This window comes from Fukomys damarensis, unplaced genomic scaffold (assembly GCF_012274545.1).
Source record: "Fukomys damarensis isolate Sample0158 unplaced genomic scaffold, DMR_v1.0_HiC HiC_scaffold_30, whole genome shotgun sequence".
NCBI classification, from domain to species: Eukaryota; Metazoa; Chordata; class Mammalia; order Rodentia; family Bathyergidae; genus Fukomys; species Fukomys damarensis.
This window is the reverse complement of record NW_022900942.1, coordinates 46,941,165-46,958,624: the sequence shown is the minus strand read 5'-3', so window position 1 is coordinate 46,958,624 and position 17,460 is coordinate 46,941,165. Positions and strand designations below refer to the sequence as shown.

General features: G+C 41.3%; 1 protein-coding gene across 1 annotated transcript in view; it reads left to right on the top strand.

Annotated features, from left to right (window-relative positions):
- The window catches only part of Fhod3 (formin homology 2 domain containing 3), a 433,804-nt gene that overhangs the window by 315,800 nt on the left and 100,544 nt on the right, over positions 1-17,460 (top strand). The window contains exons 12-14 of the mRNA XM_010638036.2: positions 2,918-3,262; positions 3,659-3,733; positions 8,161-8,274. Coding sequence (XP_010636338.1) covers positions 2,918-3,262; positions 3,659-3,733; positions 8,161-8,274 — 534 coding nt within the window. The remainder of the gene's footprint in view (positions 1-2,917; positions 3,263-3,658; positions 3,734-8,160; positions 8,275-17,460) is intronic.

Here is a 17,460-nt window from a genome sequence, read left to right as displayed (position 1 = left end):
ATATATATATATATATATATTTTTTTTTTTTGTACCGAACATTGAACTCAGGACCTTGTGCTTATGAGCTTGTACCACTGAGCTAAATCCCTGGCCCCAGTAACTGCTATATTAATGATTCAAGTCTATTTTTCATCCAAGTGGACAGGAACATTTTTCACTCTGTATAGGACAGAAATTTTTATGCCCAAAACAGGTAACATAGCTGTGCAGACCTTTGGGGCATTTGCTGTCTTGTGCTCTCCTCAGTAAAGTGCATTCTTTCTATCTTAGCCAGTGGTAATGTGTTCCTGCTGGCTTGAACCATCAGTGGCACATGCATTAACTATGCCATTTCGCAGCTTGTACCACCAAATGGGACTGTCCTGTGTCACCTTATGGTTCAGCCCTATATGTACCACTGGTGACTCAGAGCCGCCCTGCAGTAAGATATGCAAATTATGTCCCTGTCATGAATGTGTTAACAGACAGGCACCTTGAATTTTTTAGGTGTTTTCCCCAAATGATTTATTTATTAAAAACAAAAATGTTGGGGAGGAGGGGGTGAAGGGAGGGCAGAGGTAAGGGGAAAAAGTGAGAATCAAGACTTGCCATGTAAAGGTACATGATCCCAACAATGAATGTAACTGTACTGTATCCCTAAAATGTACCAATAAACTCAATAAAATTTAAAAAAACAAAACAAAACAAAACAAAACAAAAATGTTCAAGTGATCTCATTTCCCAATATTCAAAAATAAATGTAAAATTATAGTTTCCTTCATTTAATTGATTGTCACTATAAATTGACACCTTCACTGTTAGTTTTGTTTCTACATAGTGGCAAAATCAAAAGGATCTTAGATGAATTACATTTTTTTCTTGCCAACTTCAAAGTTCCTGGGATACTTTGCTATTCATGCTTCATATTCCATATTATTTGTGCATATGAAAGTCTCATTTGACACAATGAGTCTCCCACCATTGCCAAGGGTCATAGAATCCTCTCTCTTCTAACAAACTAATGATTGCCTTTGCAAATCCCACCACCACCCACCTTTGGAAATATGTGCAAAGAAGCCAGCAGGATGCTCAGAGAGAAAAGGAAGGAACTGATGATAGAGAAATAGCCACACAATGCATAATGAGAGAGGAAGAAGTGTCAGCATAAAAGTGAGCCTCTTTCCCCTATTGATGTGGCTGGTTTGCATTTAGTGATGGATTAGTTAGAAGTGTTCTGGGAAGGAGGAAGTTTGGTTGACAGCCCTAACTTAAGCTGAAAATTAGCCACATAAAATTATTATATAGATTCCTAACAAATACACTGGTTATAGCTATAATATGCTTAAATATGCATGTTCAGTCCCACTACCAAACCCTTAAGCCAGTATGGTGAACCTATGGCACTCATGCTGCAACCAGCTGTTTGTTATTGAAAGCTCTAAAAGGCTCATATAACTGCCTTAAGCCTTCACATATTTGCATTGCTGGCACCAGTAGACTGGGTGAAAGAATTCTGCTGAAAAGGTCGACCTTGAGAGGCTCCCCCATTGATGGTATGATGTCTTTACCTAGGATTGTTATTTACACAGACAGATGATTACTTCCCTTACGACCTAACTACATGGATTGGTAGTGGAAAGCATCCTTCATCAGAGAGTAGTTAGAGCTTCCAGTTTTAGGAAATGAAAGTGTGTAGAGTAAACAAAGAACTTAACTCTTGACAGTACATATTCATTAACCTTGGTCCAGCTGTGTTTGTACAAGACCTTATCCGCAGGGTTAACATCCCCTACTGCACCTCTTCCTGTCAGCCTCCGCTTAGTGCATGTTCCCGTCTATACCCCCAGTCTGTGCTGTGTGGAGCATGCTGCAGCATGGCCTTGGAAGTCCTCCTGTTTACCCATGGAAACTGCTGTGTCCTTGCCCTTGTTCACAGGTAGAGCTCTGAATTTGAGGCAGAAAACTGTTCATATGCTGTGGCACGTCTTGGAGTCGAGATCTCTGGGGGGAGGGACTGTGGTTTTGAAAATGCAGAGTTTACCTTTGGCTCTCAGGTTATAAAGGAGTGTCTTGAAATATTCAAGTATCTACATCTAGCCCCCTGAAGAAGGAAAGCTTTTTTCATCTAAAAATAATTTATTTGACAAATAACGATTATATAAGTTCAAATTGTATATATTTAATACAACATACTGGTTTGCTATATCTGTATATTGTATAATGATCACAATCAAGTAAGCATATGCAGGACCAGCCGTAGACACCATGTGTGCATGTACGAGAAGATCTTGCAGCTGTAATTGTAGGCCTGTGTGAAGGAGCCCAGATGTTGAAGGCTTAGTGATGGGCCCTGGGAAAATCTACAATGGACAAATTTGTCTTCATCCTCTTGGCCCTTCTTCTTTGGTTTTTTCATTCCTAGCTGGCATTTCCTCTCCTTTTCTTATATCTATGCCTGCTTTCAAGGAAGGCTTTTAAAGAGGTTACTTTAAAGGTTTGTTTGTTTTTTTTTTTTTTTTTTGATACTTCAAGGCTATGCTTTTTGGTATGAGCACAAATCTTCTATTTAACTGAGAACAAGAGATGAAATTCAAATTGTGAAATTCCAGGTACCAATGTAGCAGGTGGAGAGAAACCTAGGGAGGCAGGAGGTGGGTGTGGGAGAGTCTGTGGGGTTCTGGTAAATCTCCTCCCAAAGACCTTTGACTCAGAGGCCAGATGCACTATGGGAGAGGCTTCCATGTACTCTTTAAGTCTCGTCCTCAGATCAGCAAGCACAGGGGGGCCAGGACTCACTGGGCCTTTATGCTGCATTTCAAGGACTACAGTGGGACCTGAAATCAGTGCCATCACTCGATGGGCTCAATGTTTCTTTCTCTCTCTCCTAACCTTTGCTTCCTCTCTCCCAAATCTCTCCCTTCTGCTGGGCCAACAGGAAACCTAGCCCTGCCTCTGAGCAGAGTCCCCCTGGGAAAGGTGCTGCTGGGGACAGCTCTGCCCCCTCAGCCATCTCCAGTGTCAGCTCGCAGGGAAAGCAACTTCCAGCCAGCACCGCCCCAGGGAATCCCCTTTGCAGTGGATCTACCACCCAGCCAGGCCTCCAGCTGGCCCCGAGCCTGGCTTCAGCCACTCGGCCCTCCTCTTCAACACTTAAGGTGTCACCGACCATAGACAAGCTGCCCTACGTGCCCCACAGCCCCTTCCACCTCTTCTCCTATGACTTTGAGGACTCTCCCTTATCCACCAAGGAAAAGGAAGCAGAGTCCCAGAAGGAAAGCAGGTAGATGGGTTCACTGGGGGTCTGTGTGACATTACCCAAGAGAGTGCACCATGTTAACTGCATCCCTTTGCTCTCCTTCTGCTGTGTTTGTGTGGATTTAGTTGGGCAGAGAGAGGTTGTGACCTAAACTAACTCTGACCATCGATTAAATGGTGACTAGAATTTAGATATGATGCTGAAGAAAACTCATGCACGTGAGCTAAGGTTTTCCTGTTTTAATGCAACTTACTAATAATGCATTTGTAGACCTAAGGCCTTTTGAAATACGATCTGTCAAAATCTAAATGTCTCACACTCTTTCACCTGGCAAGGGGGCTTTCTGACCTACGGAGTACTATAAGATATTTTGCCCTTTTTGAATGCTATATGGTGAGGGCGGTTTCCTTTTTTCCACAGTTCTCCTGACTCTGTCCCTTTGGGCACACATGCTGCCTCTGAGCCTTACAACTTCCGGTCCTCGTCTTCTAATAGGTGGGTGCCTTGTCACTACTTTTTTTTTTCCATTTCCTGCAGCTTTCTGCTTTGTTTTCTAATAACAGTTTTCTCTCCAAAGATTGCTTATCAGTGTGCCTCAAGAAAATTATTTAAGTCTTTTTAATAAGAAATCTTATTGACAACAGGGATGGAAGGAGTTATGCAAATGAATAGAGGAAGTTTAACTGGTGCTTTTTCTGCTGTGAGTGACTATCCTTTGGCTGTAGCCTCAGTTAAGGGCTCTCTATTGGCACAGGAACGAGCAATATATGGTTTGTATGTTTTGAACAATCAATTGTCCACAGTGGTTAGCCATCCATTTCTGATGACCACTACATCATAGAACAATGATAGTAGCTAACATTAATTAGCATTTATCATGCCAGGCCTATATTTTCCATTAGATTAGGACAGCAAAGTATATTATTTAACCCTGAAAAAGTAGGTGCTATTACTAGCCCTTTTTCATAGGGAGGAACGTGAGGCACAGAGAGCCTATGCATGTAAGTTGGCCAGAGTCACTCAGCTAAAGAGTCGGGGAGCAGTGTCAGTCTCAGGCAGCCTGCTCCAGAGCCAGGTCCTCAACTGTGTGCTGTGCTGCTGCCCATCTCGGAGAGTCTGTCACTCTGTCTTACGGGCCTGCCATGTCCCTGCCAGGGGTCTCCAGGCAGGTCGATGTCAGTGACCTTTCACCACAGCCTGTGTCAGAGCCTGGGTGTCCGGCAGATAGTTACACCTTGTCTTAGGTGAAGCCTTGTAAAACCAGAGTCACGGCATGCAGCTCTTGTACATCATGCAAATGACCAATCTGTCTGGGTCTTACACCTTTTATTTAATAAATCAAAGAATTAATCTAGGATCTGTCTGTAGTCATCAGCCTTTTATTTTTCTTACATATAATCTGTAAGAATTCCAAAACTTCCTTCAAAGTCAAGTAGCCCATCTAAAGTTTCTTTTACCATCAGTTTAAATGGTTATAAAGGATGTAATTTGTCTACTTTATGTGTGTTTAAAATTTTACTTTTGTCAAAACCTTGGCTTCAGATATAACTGATTCAGTTTTGAAAACGCCTACATACTCCTAACTGGCAAAGCCAGTCCTCAGTCAGATGAGACCTAATTTCCATCAGAAAAAGTCTGGCTTCATGTTTCAATTCAAATAAGCTGAACTGTGTGCTGTGACAGCCATCCCACTCCAGGGTCTCATTCTCAGGTAGGTGGGCAGAGAGATGGAGGTGAGGTATAAAACCCTGCTCGGTGTTTATCCCCGGATGGATACAGCTATTTCTTCTGGAATTCCCTCTGGAATGATGCTTTCCCAGATTGCTTTTTCACTTGGCACCTGGAAGCTTTACAAGGCAATGCTCACATCATCTCAGCCTCCTTTCTAAATGTGGCAGAAGAGGAAGCAGGAAGCAGAAGGAGGAGACCCTTGGAGCAGTTCAGATAGATCCACCCAGAAGAGCCATACTGGAGCTTGCAGATCTGAACATCCATTTCTCCTCGTTTCAACAATGGCTTTGTACACCTCTGGGAGTAAGTACTGAGACTGAACACTTTGACACTGCAAGTTAAAACCCTGGGCTTGTTCTGATCTTTCATACGGATGAATCCAACATGACTCTTCCATCCTCTGAGAGCAATGTCTGTGTGCAAGTTAGGAGATGTGGCTTGGACTGGCAGAAATAGATCTCGGCAATCTCAACTTTCACAGCAGGGTGTTAGTCCATGGTGGACTGGACTTTCTGGCAATGGTCTCAGACTCTGGTGGGATTTCTTGGGCGTAGATCCCTTCTTCTTTGCTTTGAAGCTTCACTACTACGTATGATTCTGGGAAATCGGAGCAATAGAGTCACATAAATGTTACAGTTGAACATATACATGTTGTGAAACATAGCTGTGTGCTTGCAAATGAGAAATGCCATATTTAACCAAGCAAAGTTTATAATTTGACAGGAATTTTAAAACAGTAGAAATGTTGTTTGTACCCACCAAATTTTCTGGTGTTCACTTGCTATGGTTTTCATGGGTCTGTCTGGTCAGATTTGACTACTATGTGGGTGACTGCAGTTGAATGGGCTGTAAGAGAGACCAAATTGTTAGTCATTAGAAAGAACCCTGCCCCGTTCACACATGAAAATGCTGCACAGTGAATTCTATGATACAGTTAGTTTGGATGAAATTGAGAAGCAAAATTGGGCAGACTCAAAGGCATTTGAATTAGCTGCTTAGCCATTTGAAAAACCAAAGGAGGGAAAAGCACATTGTGCTTCTTTTATTTCCATAACATCATTTAAACATAATTTTGGCAAAATGATCCTATTAAAACCTTCTGTAGGGTGTTCACTGGTGGTTGGTGAGGGCTGTTTCAGCTGCTGGAGTTGGGTAACAAGCTGAGCCTTCAGGCAGCTGGTGGATGTCCAGGCCCGGAGTCTGTGCTGAGTGAGAACATCAGCCTGCCCCTCAGAAGGACTCTGGACATGCTGGGTGGCTCCTCCTCCTCTTCTCTCCATTGTGGCCACTCTTGCTGTCTCTTCTGTTCTACACCTCTTTGTTTTCTAGCTTTTTATCCCTTCTCTTCTTCTTTTCTTTCTTTGTCCTTTCATCCTGTGCTTTCCTGCCTGCTCCACAGTCTGTGGTTTATGTGTCCTCATGCAAATCCAGACAGTTCTCCCTTGGAGAAGCAATTAACCTGTTGGAAATGTAGAATGTTGGATTTTTAAAGAGAAGAGAAAACAAATGGCTACTTATGTGAACTATGAGAGTGATGAGTTAATAAAGAAGACCAAAGTGATTGGAGTCTCCATCTACCTCTGACTACCTGCTACTTAGCACCCGCCTGCCATGCAATACCAAGAAAGCAAGGAGAGAAACAGCGCCAGAGTCTGAAGCACAGGATAGAATTGGGAATATAAATACTTTATTTTCCATTATAATAATATGATTTACCATTGAAAATTAGAATTTCATCTCTGTGCTCCACTTTTCAAAATAGATGGCCTATTTTTATATTCTTTCTGTACTTGTCATTTACTCTTGAGAATACTTTTACACAGTTGTGGCCGAACTCTATGTGTGTTATATCCTGAGGCTTTTCACACTGCCTGTAGACATAGTTATATATCAACATTTTTCATGTTGTTACTGATAACATTGGTAATCATTTTAATGGTTGTGTAATCTGTCTGAGTACTATATGAATAGTATATTATAATACTCTAGCATACTTTCTTAGCCTTTTCTGCATTATACTTGGCTGTGTAGGTTGCATTTCTTCACCATCATCTAATTACTGTTCCAGTGAGTATCTTCCCACATGACCCATTTGGTATATAAATAACTATAAAGTTATTTTCTTATGTTAGGTCCCTAAAGTAGATTCACTCTGACAGAGGCCATACATATTTTGAAGTCAAATTGCTTTTCCAAAGGGTTGGTGTTGATATTTGTTGATGGAGGTTTGGAGTGGTATCAGCATGTGCAAGAAAATCTTTGTGCACATTTATCATTGTGACCCATGGGGTCCTATCTACCCTAATAAAGTGTTTTTCACCAGTTTAGGGACAGAAATCAACCTTGTCCTCTGCCTATGTGGGTTAAGGGGCAAAGTTCTCTGAATCTCATTGTTCACAACTAACTATGAGCATTTACCACATACAGAGGGTTCAAAGTGATGGTTTGTTTCCTAGGGCTGCTCTGGGTGATGACACCCAAATACAAACTTTTAAAGGACATCTATTCTGAACACAAAGAAAAGTCCCACATTTTACCAGTTTGGAAATTCTACTTTTCAGAGATGACTGGAGAATGCTCAAAGCCCATGCTGTCCTAGTGACTGCACTTTTGGTTCAGGGGAAATGTTGGATAAATCTATGGATTCGCTTATCTCTAAATGACAGGCCTGTCCAGAGAGCTCAGGGACAGTTCCCACAGGGTACATGATGTGATTACACACAACGAATGAAATTGATTCTAAAATACCTAAAGCAGAATTTTTAATAAAAGAAATTTTTGCCAAGTATATGATATTTTCTACAGACATTTGATGGTATTAACACTAATTGTATCATCACGAGAGGCAGGAATAATCATCATGGTTTAAATGAAAATAACTTGGGTTCTTAAATTACATTAGCAATTGATTAAATGCACATCCAAAAGACAGAAAACGTAAGGATTTTCTTTAAACCCTTTGTCGTAAATCCTACTACTTAATGGTTTGGGATTTAGGGAGACTTCTCTAAAGAGAAATTAATCAGAACAAAGCAGTTAGTAAATCTCTTGGGTTAGAATAATCACTAACCATGGCAGCATTTCCAGAATGGTTTTTCTTGTAAAGTCTTTGATGGCTTAGTACATTTTATTTGTTGACTTGTATTCATTTCTCTATCTTTTCTTCCCAATTTATACTTTGCACTTTTAAGATATAGCAACTTTGGCAACAACTCTTTCCACTCCTCAAGACCCTCATCTGGATCGAGTGTACCCCCGACACCATCAACATCTCTGTCACCCTCACAGGAGACCAAGCTGGAAAGGTGAGTGTGTGAACAGACTGGGACATGACTGTCCTCACACAAGGGGCATCAATGGGATTCAGAGTGGCTAAAGGAGAAATATAAATAAAAGACATAGTCTGCTGTGTTTTCTAGGACATACTCCAAAGGTGAGAATGCTTTCTCCATCTTCCACTTTACACACTAAACAAATATTTTACTAGAGATGATGTTCTGTTGTTATTGTACCATCCTCCTACATACTTTCCATAGAAAGTAATTTCCTCTAAAATATTTAAGTATGATTATTTTTATTCACCCCTTAAAAATGGTTCTGTTATGTAAGCTCTACACTTTGTCTTAGACACGTCAGTTTTCACCTCTGCATGATTGAATCTATGTAAACTGGAAGGTGGTGGGCCTGTTAAGGTGCTACGTAATTAATCCAGGACCTACCAGAAGAGAAAAGAATTCTGTGGGTACATGGAATTTAACTTGGCAAGAGTATTAGACCACCAGAAGTTCACTGGTTATTACTCCTAGAAGCCAGTATTGCACAAGGGTATGTTTACAAGGGAAAAGTAAGGTCTGTAATTTTAGAACAATTAAAAACAGTTACCCTTACATGGCAAGAGTGCTGAGTTAAAGAAGACTGCTTAGGGCTCCAGTGACTCCTGTTCGAGTTATTTAACCCCTGAGAATAAAATACCAATTACACCGACTTTTAGCTTAGCGGGTGATTTTGGTAAGCAAGTCACATCTATGCACGAGTGCTGTGCATAGCCCGCTGTGTGTCCTCCAGTGGGAGAGGGCAGTGTAGAGGATGGTGGCACATGACTCTGAGCTGCTCCCAATTCACTGAGAATCTAGACATGAGCTACTCAGATCTTCTGCCTCGAGTTCCACATTTGAAACAAATCAGAGTACATTCCACATGCCGGCCTCTTCTGTGTATTACAAAGTGTGCTTTGCCGAGTAGTGCTGGTGATGGGAAGTTTGGTTGGATTGTAGAGCAGGCCAAGAACTTATAGCCCAGGGAAGCAGGGGTGTCCAACGGGGCTTGCCTAACCACATGTCACCATTAACACCCAAGGTGACATAAAAATGTCATGGTGTCAGACTCTGGGGTTCCCCAGCTCAGTGTGGCCCTGAACTGGGTAAAGTGTGGCAAAATCAGGTGTTGATGATAAAGAACACAGCTGATTGCTCCAAAGGCACTCTTACCTACCTGTAGTTCTTCTTTTAGCCTGCTCTTGAGACCTATGGTTCGGGGAAGTTCCCCACAGAATGACCTTTTTCATATAGGATGCAGGATTTGGGGCCAAAATCAAGAAGATCAGAGTCTAACTGATAGGACATAGCAAGTCTGACACCTGCTAGGCTACCTGTTCTATGAGGCTGGAACTACCTCCACTCATCATTGTGTCTCCTGTAGTACCTGGGGCCTGGCCACAGGAGAACCTAAATAAATACCAATTGAAAGATGCAAAGAATTAGCCACCCACTGATTGGGAAAAGTTTGAAAGTCCATGAAGTTTTTAGAGCACGTGATCCAGATGGTCCACAGGTTTACCAAAGCCCTGAGCGTTGGGGATGCTCCTCCCAAGTTTTGAAGGGAAAGTCCCTGCCTTTGCCTTCTTCCCAAATCCTGGGACTCCAGGCCAGGCTCTTGAGTGAGGGCTCTCATCTTCATCTCCTTCCTTGTTTCAACTGGCTGAAGTGCCCTGCTGTGTGCGCACGCGTGTGTGTGTGTGTGTGTGTGTGTGTGTGTGTGTGTGTTAGCGTTAAACCAGGAAGGGTAGGGTACATGCTGGGCACCTTGAGTACCCTGAAGACATGGCTAGACTTTATATGGAGACTGGGAGTATTCCAGTTTAGAAGCAGGAAGCGGCCTGCTTTGCAGAGAACAAGCCAGTGAGGTAGGTTGTAGGAACAGAGGCTGCTGGGAAGTTTTGTTAGAGTCTAAGAGAGATGACTGTGCTCAACAAGAGCCGTCCACGAGAGGAGGAGCAGATATGGGTGAACTTAGCTAGAGAATGGAAGCAAGGGAAGCAAAATGAGTGAAGGTTCAGGTCTGTGTGAGTGTATGATTATTAGATGCAAGAAACAAAGACATAATGGAAGAAAAGCAAAGTAGGAGTGGAGATGTCCAGCCTGGAGCACGGAAGGAATAAGGAATCTCCTGCACCGAGGGAGATGTTCCTTAGTTCTCAGGGTAGTATGGGTTCAGCAGTCCTGACCTGAAGTAGGCATTGGGATTGAATCACTCCAAGAGATTGCACACTGAGACAAGGTCACTGGGAAACAGCAATCACAAGAGCCACTCATCTGGACTCCTGTTCTATTTTATTTCATTTCTTTTTGTGTGTGATGGTGGTGCAGGGGATTGAATCCAGGGCCTTGGCAATGAGCTACGTCCCCAGCCTTTTTTTATTTTCTATTTTGAGACAGAGTCTCACCAAGTCACTGAGTTGCCCAGGCTGGAACTTGTGATCCTTCTGCCTCATCTTCCCAGAGTGCTGGGAGTACAGGCATATACTGCCGCGTGAGCTTTTTTTCACTTGGAAACAGTACATTATTGCCATAGGAAGTCAATTATCTTTGCCATCTGTGGTCTACTGGCCAATACATTACCTTTAAAGAGTTTATTCTTTCACATTTGTATGTCTTTCTGAGCATCACTGTGTGCTGATTTGAACAAATTGATGAACCATTTGAAATTTCAGATGCGTAGTTTTATTAATGCCACAAATCCAGAAGGCCTGGCTGAGTCACCATTTCTTACTGTCAGTTGACTAGCTTGTGTAGAATGAATGAATGAGAGCGCTTCTCAACTCCAAGTCATATTTATACACCATCACACAAACATATATATTGGCTGCACTTACGATATTTTTGGACAGCTTACTTTGTTTCTTTTTGTATAGGGGCAAAGGAGGGTACCAGGGATTAAACCCAAGGCCTTCACTCTAAAATACATCCCTTCTACATGTTGTTTTGTTTTGTTTTTTAATTTTGAGACAGGCTCTCACTAAATCATCAAGTTATCCCAGCTGGGCTCAAACTTGGACACCTCTTGCCTCAGTCTCCTGGCTGCTAGGATTCCAGGCCTGTGTCCTACACCTACATTTTTTTTTTTCATTTTGACAGCTGAATTGTTTGACTTTTTCCCATAATATAATTCTACATATATGAGTAGTTTTTGTCTATTAGATATATGACTAGTTACTAAAGTATATATTCAATAGAATGTGTAAGATTGAGATACTCTATGGTCCTACGTATTATTAAAATTAAAAAGGAAAACTCTTAGACAAGATATTGAAATATTCTGAACAATAGTTGCATTTTTTTGCAGTGAGAATCCACACTTATTGTCAATACAGCCCTGACTAGTGAACATTGTGCCAGAGCCCTGTGCAGTACTAGAACTCTAAAAGTCCATTGCCTTGATTTGAAAATGAGTCACTTCTCTGAAGCCCTGGGAAAATCAGGCCAACTCAAATACCCGTTTAGGCACCTTGAATCATTTTGGAAATGCAACTGGGTATCATCTTGAGTTAGAGCTTTCCATTTTTTCCCCAAGTGTGTTATATGTTGCATGTGAATAAAACGTGGATGATAAATTAACCTGGAAAGGAAGTGCTGAAGGAAAAAATAAACAAAATTAACTGAAGGCAAGAGCACTAAAATGAATCAGTCTACAATGTTCCTGTTCCAGCTTCATTTAAAGGACTGTCTTAGAAACAAAGAGTATAGCATTAATTTTTGTGAAACTGTAGCTTAAGTTGTGCTTGAATAAAACAAAAAAGCCCAAAACTCTTTACAAAGCCCCTTAGGGATGCAAGATCCAACTGTTTAATGAAGGGAGACTTTGAAATTGCTTCAACTTTGAAAATGTACTTTTGCAGTGGAGAAGAAGTTTTAAGTATTTTATTTTTGAAAGACAACAAAATTACAGGACTATTTGAACCATGCACTTCAGGTATTCAAACAAAACATGCAAACAATAACCACACCACCAGGGAGCTTATGACTTTGGGGCCACGGAGAAGGTAGACAGCATTCTCCTTCCACCCCTGCTGTGACATCTCCATCTTGTGGAGTTTTTCAGAAGTGGCCACTGGAGACTTGATTGGAGATGTTAAGATTTCAGTTAGTGAGGGAACGTGAGGGATCCGTCAGTCCAGGGCTCAGGGGTGGGGGTGCTTTAAGGGTGCTAGGTGTGGGTGCTAGGCAGTCTACTGAGAATGCCTATCCTGAATTGCTCAGTGCAAAGATGCTAGAGGATCCCTGGACCCAGCTTTTAGGGCCTACTTCTCTGTGGACATGCTGAACTAAAACCCTGAGGGTCAGCGTGCATGTTGAGCATTAATTCTGATCTCTTTCCACTTATAGTAGTATCATTGATTACTATATACCAGTCACCTGCGTGCTTTACAGATTAATGTACAGAGCCCGTGAAAGACACATTGTACAGATCTGTATAGTTGTCGCAGCAGAGTTTTATGAGTCCAGGAATGTTATCCCCCTGGGGAGTAATAATGGATAAGAAGGGATAACAGAAGGACACACCATTTTGTGGAGGGGCGTTTGTGGTTAGAACATGAGATCCATCCTCCTAACGAAATTGTAGTACCTTGCTAATTCTTTCTTACCCATTTTATGTAACTATTACTTTATATCCATTAAGCAATAAATCCCTATGTCTTCATTTTCCCAACTTTCTGGTGATCACCATTCTATTGTTTACTTCTGTATCTTTGACATTTCAGATGCCTCATATAAGAGAAATCCTACATTTGCCCTTCTGTGACTGGCTTACTTCACTTAACATAATGTCCACCCATGTTATCACAACTGGTAGCATTTCCTCCTCTAATGCTAAGGAATATTCCTTTGCATATATATTACCGTTGTCTTTATTACTCATTTATTGATGAATATTTGGAGTTGTTTCCATGTCTTGGCTCTTGTAAATGATGCAGTGAACACAGGAGTGCAGATATTTCTTTGGGATCCTGATTCTAGTTCTTTTCCCATGTTCTCAGAAGTGGAAGTACTGTCATACAAAGAGAAAGCAATTTAAAATTTTACTTTATTGCTATAGGGGCTTCCCATGTACACAGTATAAAACTTAAAAGGTATGAAAGGAAATACAATAAGAGGAAAACCCTTTCCTACCCTCCAGGAAGCAACAACTCTAAGCAGTGTTTTATGCATGCTTCCAGAGACAGTTTATGTTACGATAAGCATATAAATGTTTAATATAGTTTTGTACACATTATGCAGATTTTTCTGTACCTCCGTTTTTCACTGTAAAAAGCTGCCTTGGTTCCCTGCCCATAGCGGTACTTGGAGGCGACACATTCTTCATAATGATCACCTCATGCTTTATTCTGTTCATGCCACTTTGTATTCCCAGCCTTGTCCTTATTGATGATCCCTAATCTTTTGCAGTTACGTGTGATGCTGTCATTCATGTACACATGATGTTTTGTGCATAGATGATTATCTGTAGCATAAATTCTTGAAAATGCACTTAGTAAATCAAAATGGCTTTGTATTTTTAATTTGATTGACTTTTGGCCAAATTGCTCTCAAGACTTTTATCAGTTTAGATTCTCAACAGCAGTGTGTGATAAGGTGTTTTCCTGAAATCTTTGTTCATGTTGTAGTAAAACGTTGTGTGTCTATAAAATTTTAATATGCTTTTCCCATATTTTGAACATGGTTGGACATATTTTCATGTGTTTTGCATGTTTTTGTGTTGTCTTTTCTCTTTCTTATTCATAGTTATTGAGCTGCTTTGTTCTCATTGAATTGTAGAGGAACTTTACTTGTGATAGGAATAGCAATCATTTTCCTTAGCCATTGGCCTTTATATAAATTTCATGCTGATATGTCCAACTTTTTGGCTTGCTTGGGCCATACAGAGTGAAGAATTTTCACAGGCTGTATATAAAATATATAATACAGTGAATGTATTAAGTAACAAATTTTCATCTTATATATATTCTATAACATTTAAAAATTTTAAGTTCCCTGCAGGCTGCAGGTTGGACACACCCTAATGTAAAATATTTTTAACTTTATTAGTTAAATGTGTTAATCTTTTCCACCTTCTGTGATTTGTGATCCTAGTAACAAAAGCCTTTTGTGGCTACTTCTAGCGCTGCCAGTCACTTTAGTTTTCACATCTAAGTGTTTTGTCTAGCTGAAAAGTGTTCTGACAAATGGTGTGAGGAAACGGCTCAACTGTAATTTTTCAATTGTTTCAATGATAATGTTGAATAATCCACCATTTCCCCACGGGTTGTAGGCCAGTAGGAATGCCAGTGTGTTTATGCATCATATGTTCAAACCATTCCCTTAGAAGCATCTTCTATCTTTTGCAACTATCTATCTTTCCTGATCGATCATTCCAGGCTCTCAGGAGCTCTCCTTCCTCCCAGTCTGTGTTTTGACCATTTCCCTAGTAGTCATTTAAATGTGACTATATTGTGCTGCCTTCCAGCAGTCCTATTGTTTTTATCATCCATTGCTGAGAAGTTTTGTATGGTGATTGTCGGTGCAGAATAAAGAGCCCAGTAGTGTTTTTAGAAGCTGGAACCAAGAAACTGGGATAAGGAAAGGGGCCGCCTGCTGTGCGCAGTGGTTACCTCCCCTTCAAGTTCCAGTTCTCCGTTACTGGAATGTCACTTCTGCTAACCCCTCTGAGCGTCTCCCTCTGCCATTTGTGTGAGGACTCCTCTCTCAGAATTCCCACGCACTTCCTGTTTCAGTTACTGTTGCTCTTCTGGAGTTCACCTGCTGGACATGACTTTGGACTTTTGTCCTATGTGTTAACTTGCTAGTACCTGTGTCTACCTTATTCTAATTGACAGCTTCAAGTAGACTCTCTGTTCTGTATGGATCCCAATGCTTGTGTCTTCCCTTTCTTGTCTGCTTTGGCTTTGATTATGTCTTGTCCTAACCCTACTAGCATCCACTTGTACCTTAATGTTCTCCTTGTCTGGCTTTCAATCATTGCTCTTTGCAGATATGTGATCTCTGTGCCTGTCTAGATCCCAAATACTTGTTGGCTGTATTCTATCCCTTAATATACCCTATATTTTCTTTGAAACTATATCAAAGGAGTTCAGAGCCCCACTCTCCAATGGGGCTGTAGTTTTAAAAAATTAAATTGGTTGATCAAAGTAGATTAAGAAAGAAAACTAAACATCACTGAGAAAAATCTCAAATATCTCATAAAACAAGATAAAATACATCACTTTTCTATGTGATGACAGCTAGAGGCCCCCTGTGTACCACTGCCAACAGGAAAAAAGGTACCAGTGTGGCCTCTTCCCCTACTGTTCAAACAATGAAACTGTGTGCAACTTGTGGCATAGCAGTGGGCTCCCTACTTGCTTGCTGCTTCTTCCTGATCCTGATAGCAATCTCGTTACAAACAATGAGTCCTTGTAAGGCAAAATGTGGTCCTAATTAATTGATCGTGTTACATCCAAAGTGCACAAGAGGAGAAACGCAGTCCCATTGATGGAATAAGCTTACACAGAGTCTGACTCTGGCTGGCAGTTTCTCGTAGTGACAGTAGGTCCTAGAAGACCTAGGCTCTGTGCTATCCCCTTTGCAGCCCTGACTCAGAACTCCGGGCCCTCACCAGATGCTAGAGATCCTTTCTCCTATATTTGTTTGGGATCTGCCTCCTTCTCATTTCCTACTAGGATAGGTTTAGTATAAAATCTGTATCAGGCCTAGACTATACTGTATTTTGCAGCGATACATTTCTGTATCCCTTCTGAACTGTGCTGTTTAGAAACCTGGATTGATTCCCCACTATCCATCAGGAAGGCCTGAGCTGCCTAAGGTTACATGGAGGAGCTCTCACATTCAGGGCCTGCTTGTACCATCCAACTTAATCACCCATTGGCTGTCCATACTTACTGATTTTAATCCCACAGAAATTATTCCATGGACACATCAGGCTGTGCTGAGACTCCCCCATGTCATACTTGCTCTGCCCTCTGTCTTACCTCCCTCCTTTTCTTCATTCATTTGATTATTCTTTGTTTTCCAAGACCTGTCCTGTATAACTCCCAAAAAATAATGAATTGTGACATCCTCTCTGATTCATTCCCCCCACTCCAGCTCTCAGCCCTTTGAGTCTTACTGTTTTATAAGAATGTTCCTCAAGTGGGGCTCACTTACCTCCTGAGACTGTACCTGGGACCTATAAAGCCATGGGATGAAGATGGCAATTTTATGAAAAGATTCAAAGCAAATATTAAGAGAGATACTGTTCCCATATTTTTGGTCTTCTGCCATTAGGGCTTCTTTTCTCTAGAGCAACACTGCTGTCTATGTGGTTCCTGTTTCTTCCAGTGAGGACAGCAGAACCTTTAGCCAGGTATTATGCATTCTTCATCTTCAGATTCCCTGACAGCCAGCCCACTGCCCTGCTTCTATACAGCTTTGTTATGTAAAAAAGGCATGGACAGTTTTTAAGCCTTTTTGTGTGCTGTTTTATTCCTTTGGAAAGTCGGATCTGAATTTTTTTTCTTCTCTATATAAAGGGCTACATAACAGCCTTAAGTATTAATATTATAATTCTATTGCATGGAGGGCTGTCACATGTAAAACTTGAGGGTTGTTAGGTAAGGTCTGTAACAAGAAGGGCAAATATCACTCATCAGCAAAAGTACAGTTGGAACACCTACCCCCACAGAGCTGTACATACAGCTATTCGGTGCCATAAACTGAGTCCTGTGTGCTACCACCTCTGTCTTTGCACCCTCTCCTAGTGGACAGGTTTCCAGTTGTCCCTGGCAGCAGTGGTTTTGTTCTAGTATTATGAAGAGATCACAGGATGAAAAGTGTGTGTGTGTGTGTGTGTGTGTGTGTGTGCACGCGTGCATGTGTGTGTGCATGCTCCAGAAAATGTATTCCTGGGTCCCTGAGGTTTGTATCCTTATTCTATTTTCCTACTGCTTCCCTCAAAGCCCATCATCAATGAAAAGTGAATAAGCTTATTTTGCCGTGTTTGGCACGGCAATCCAACATTGATTGAATCAGACACAGTCTCAGACTTCATAGGGCTTATACATTAGTGGTAGAAACAGAAGATAAGCAAACTGATGACAAATAGTTTCCTTTGTTATGAATGTTGTGAAGAAAATAAACCTTCACAGAAGACAGGAAAAGAGAGGCTATCGAAATATGAGC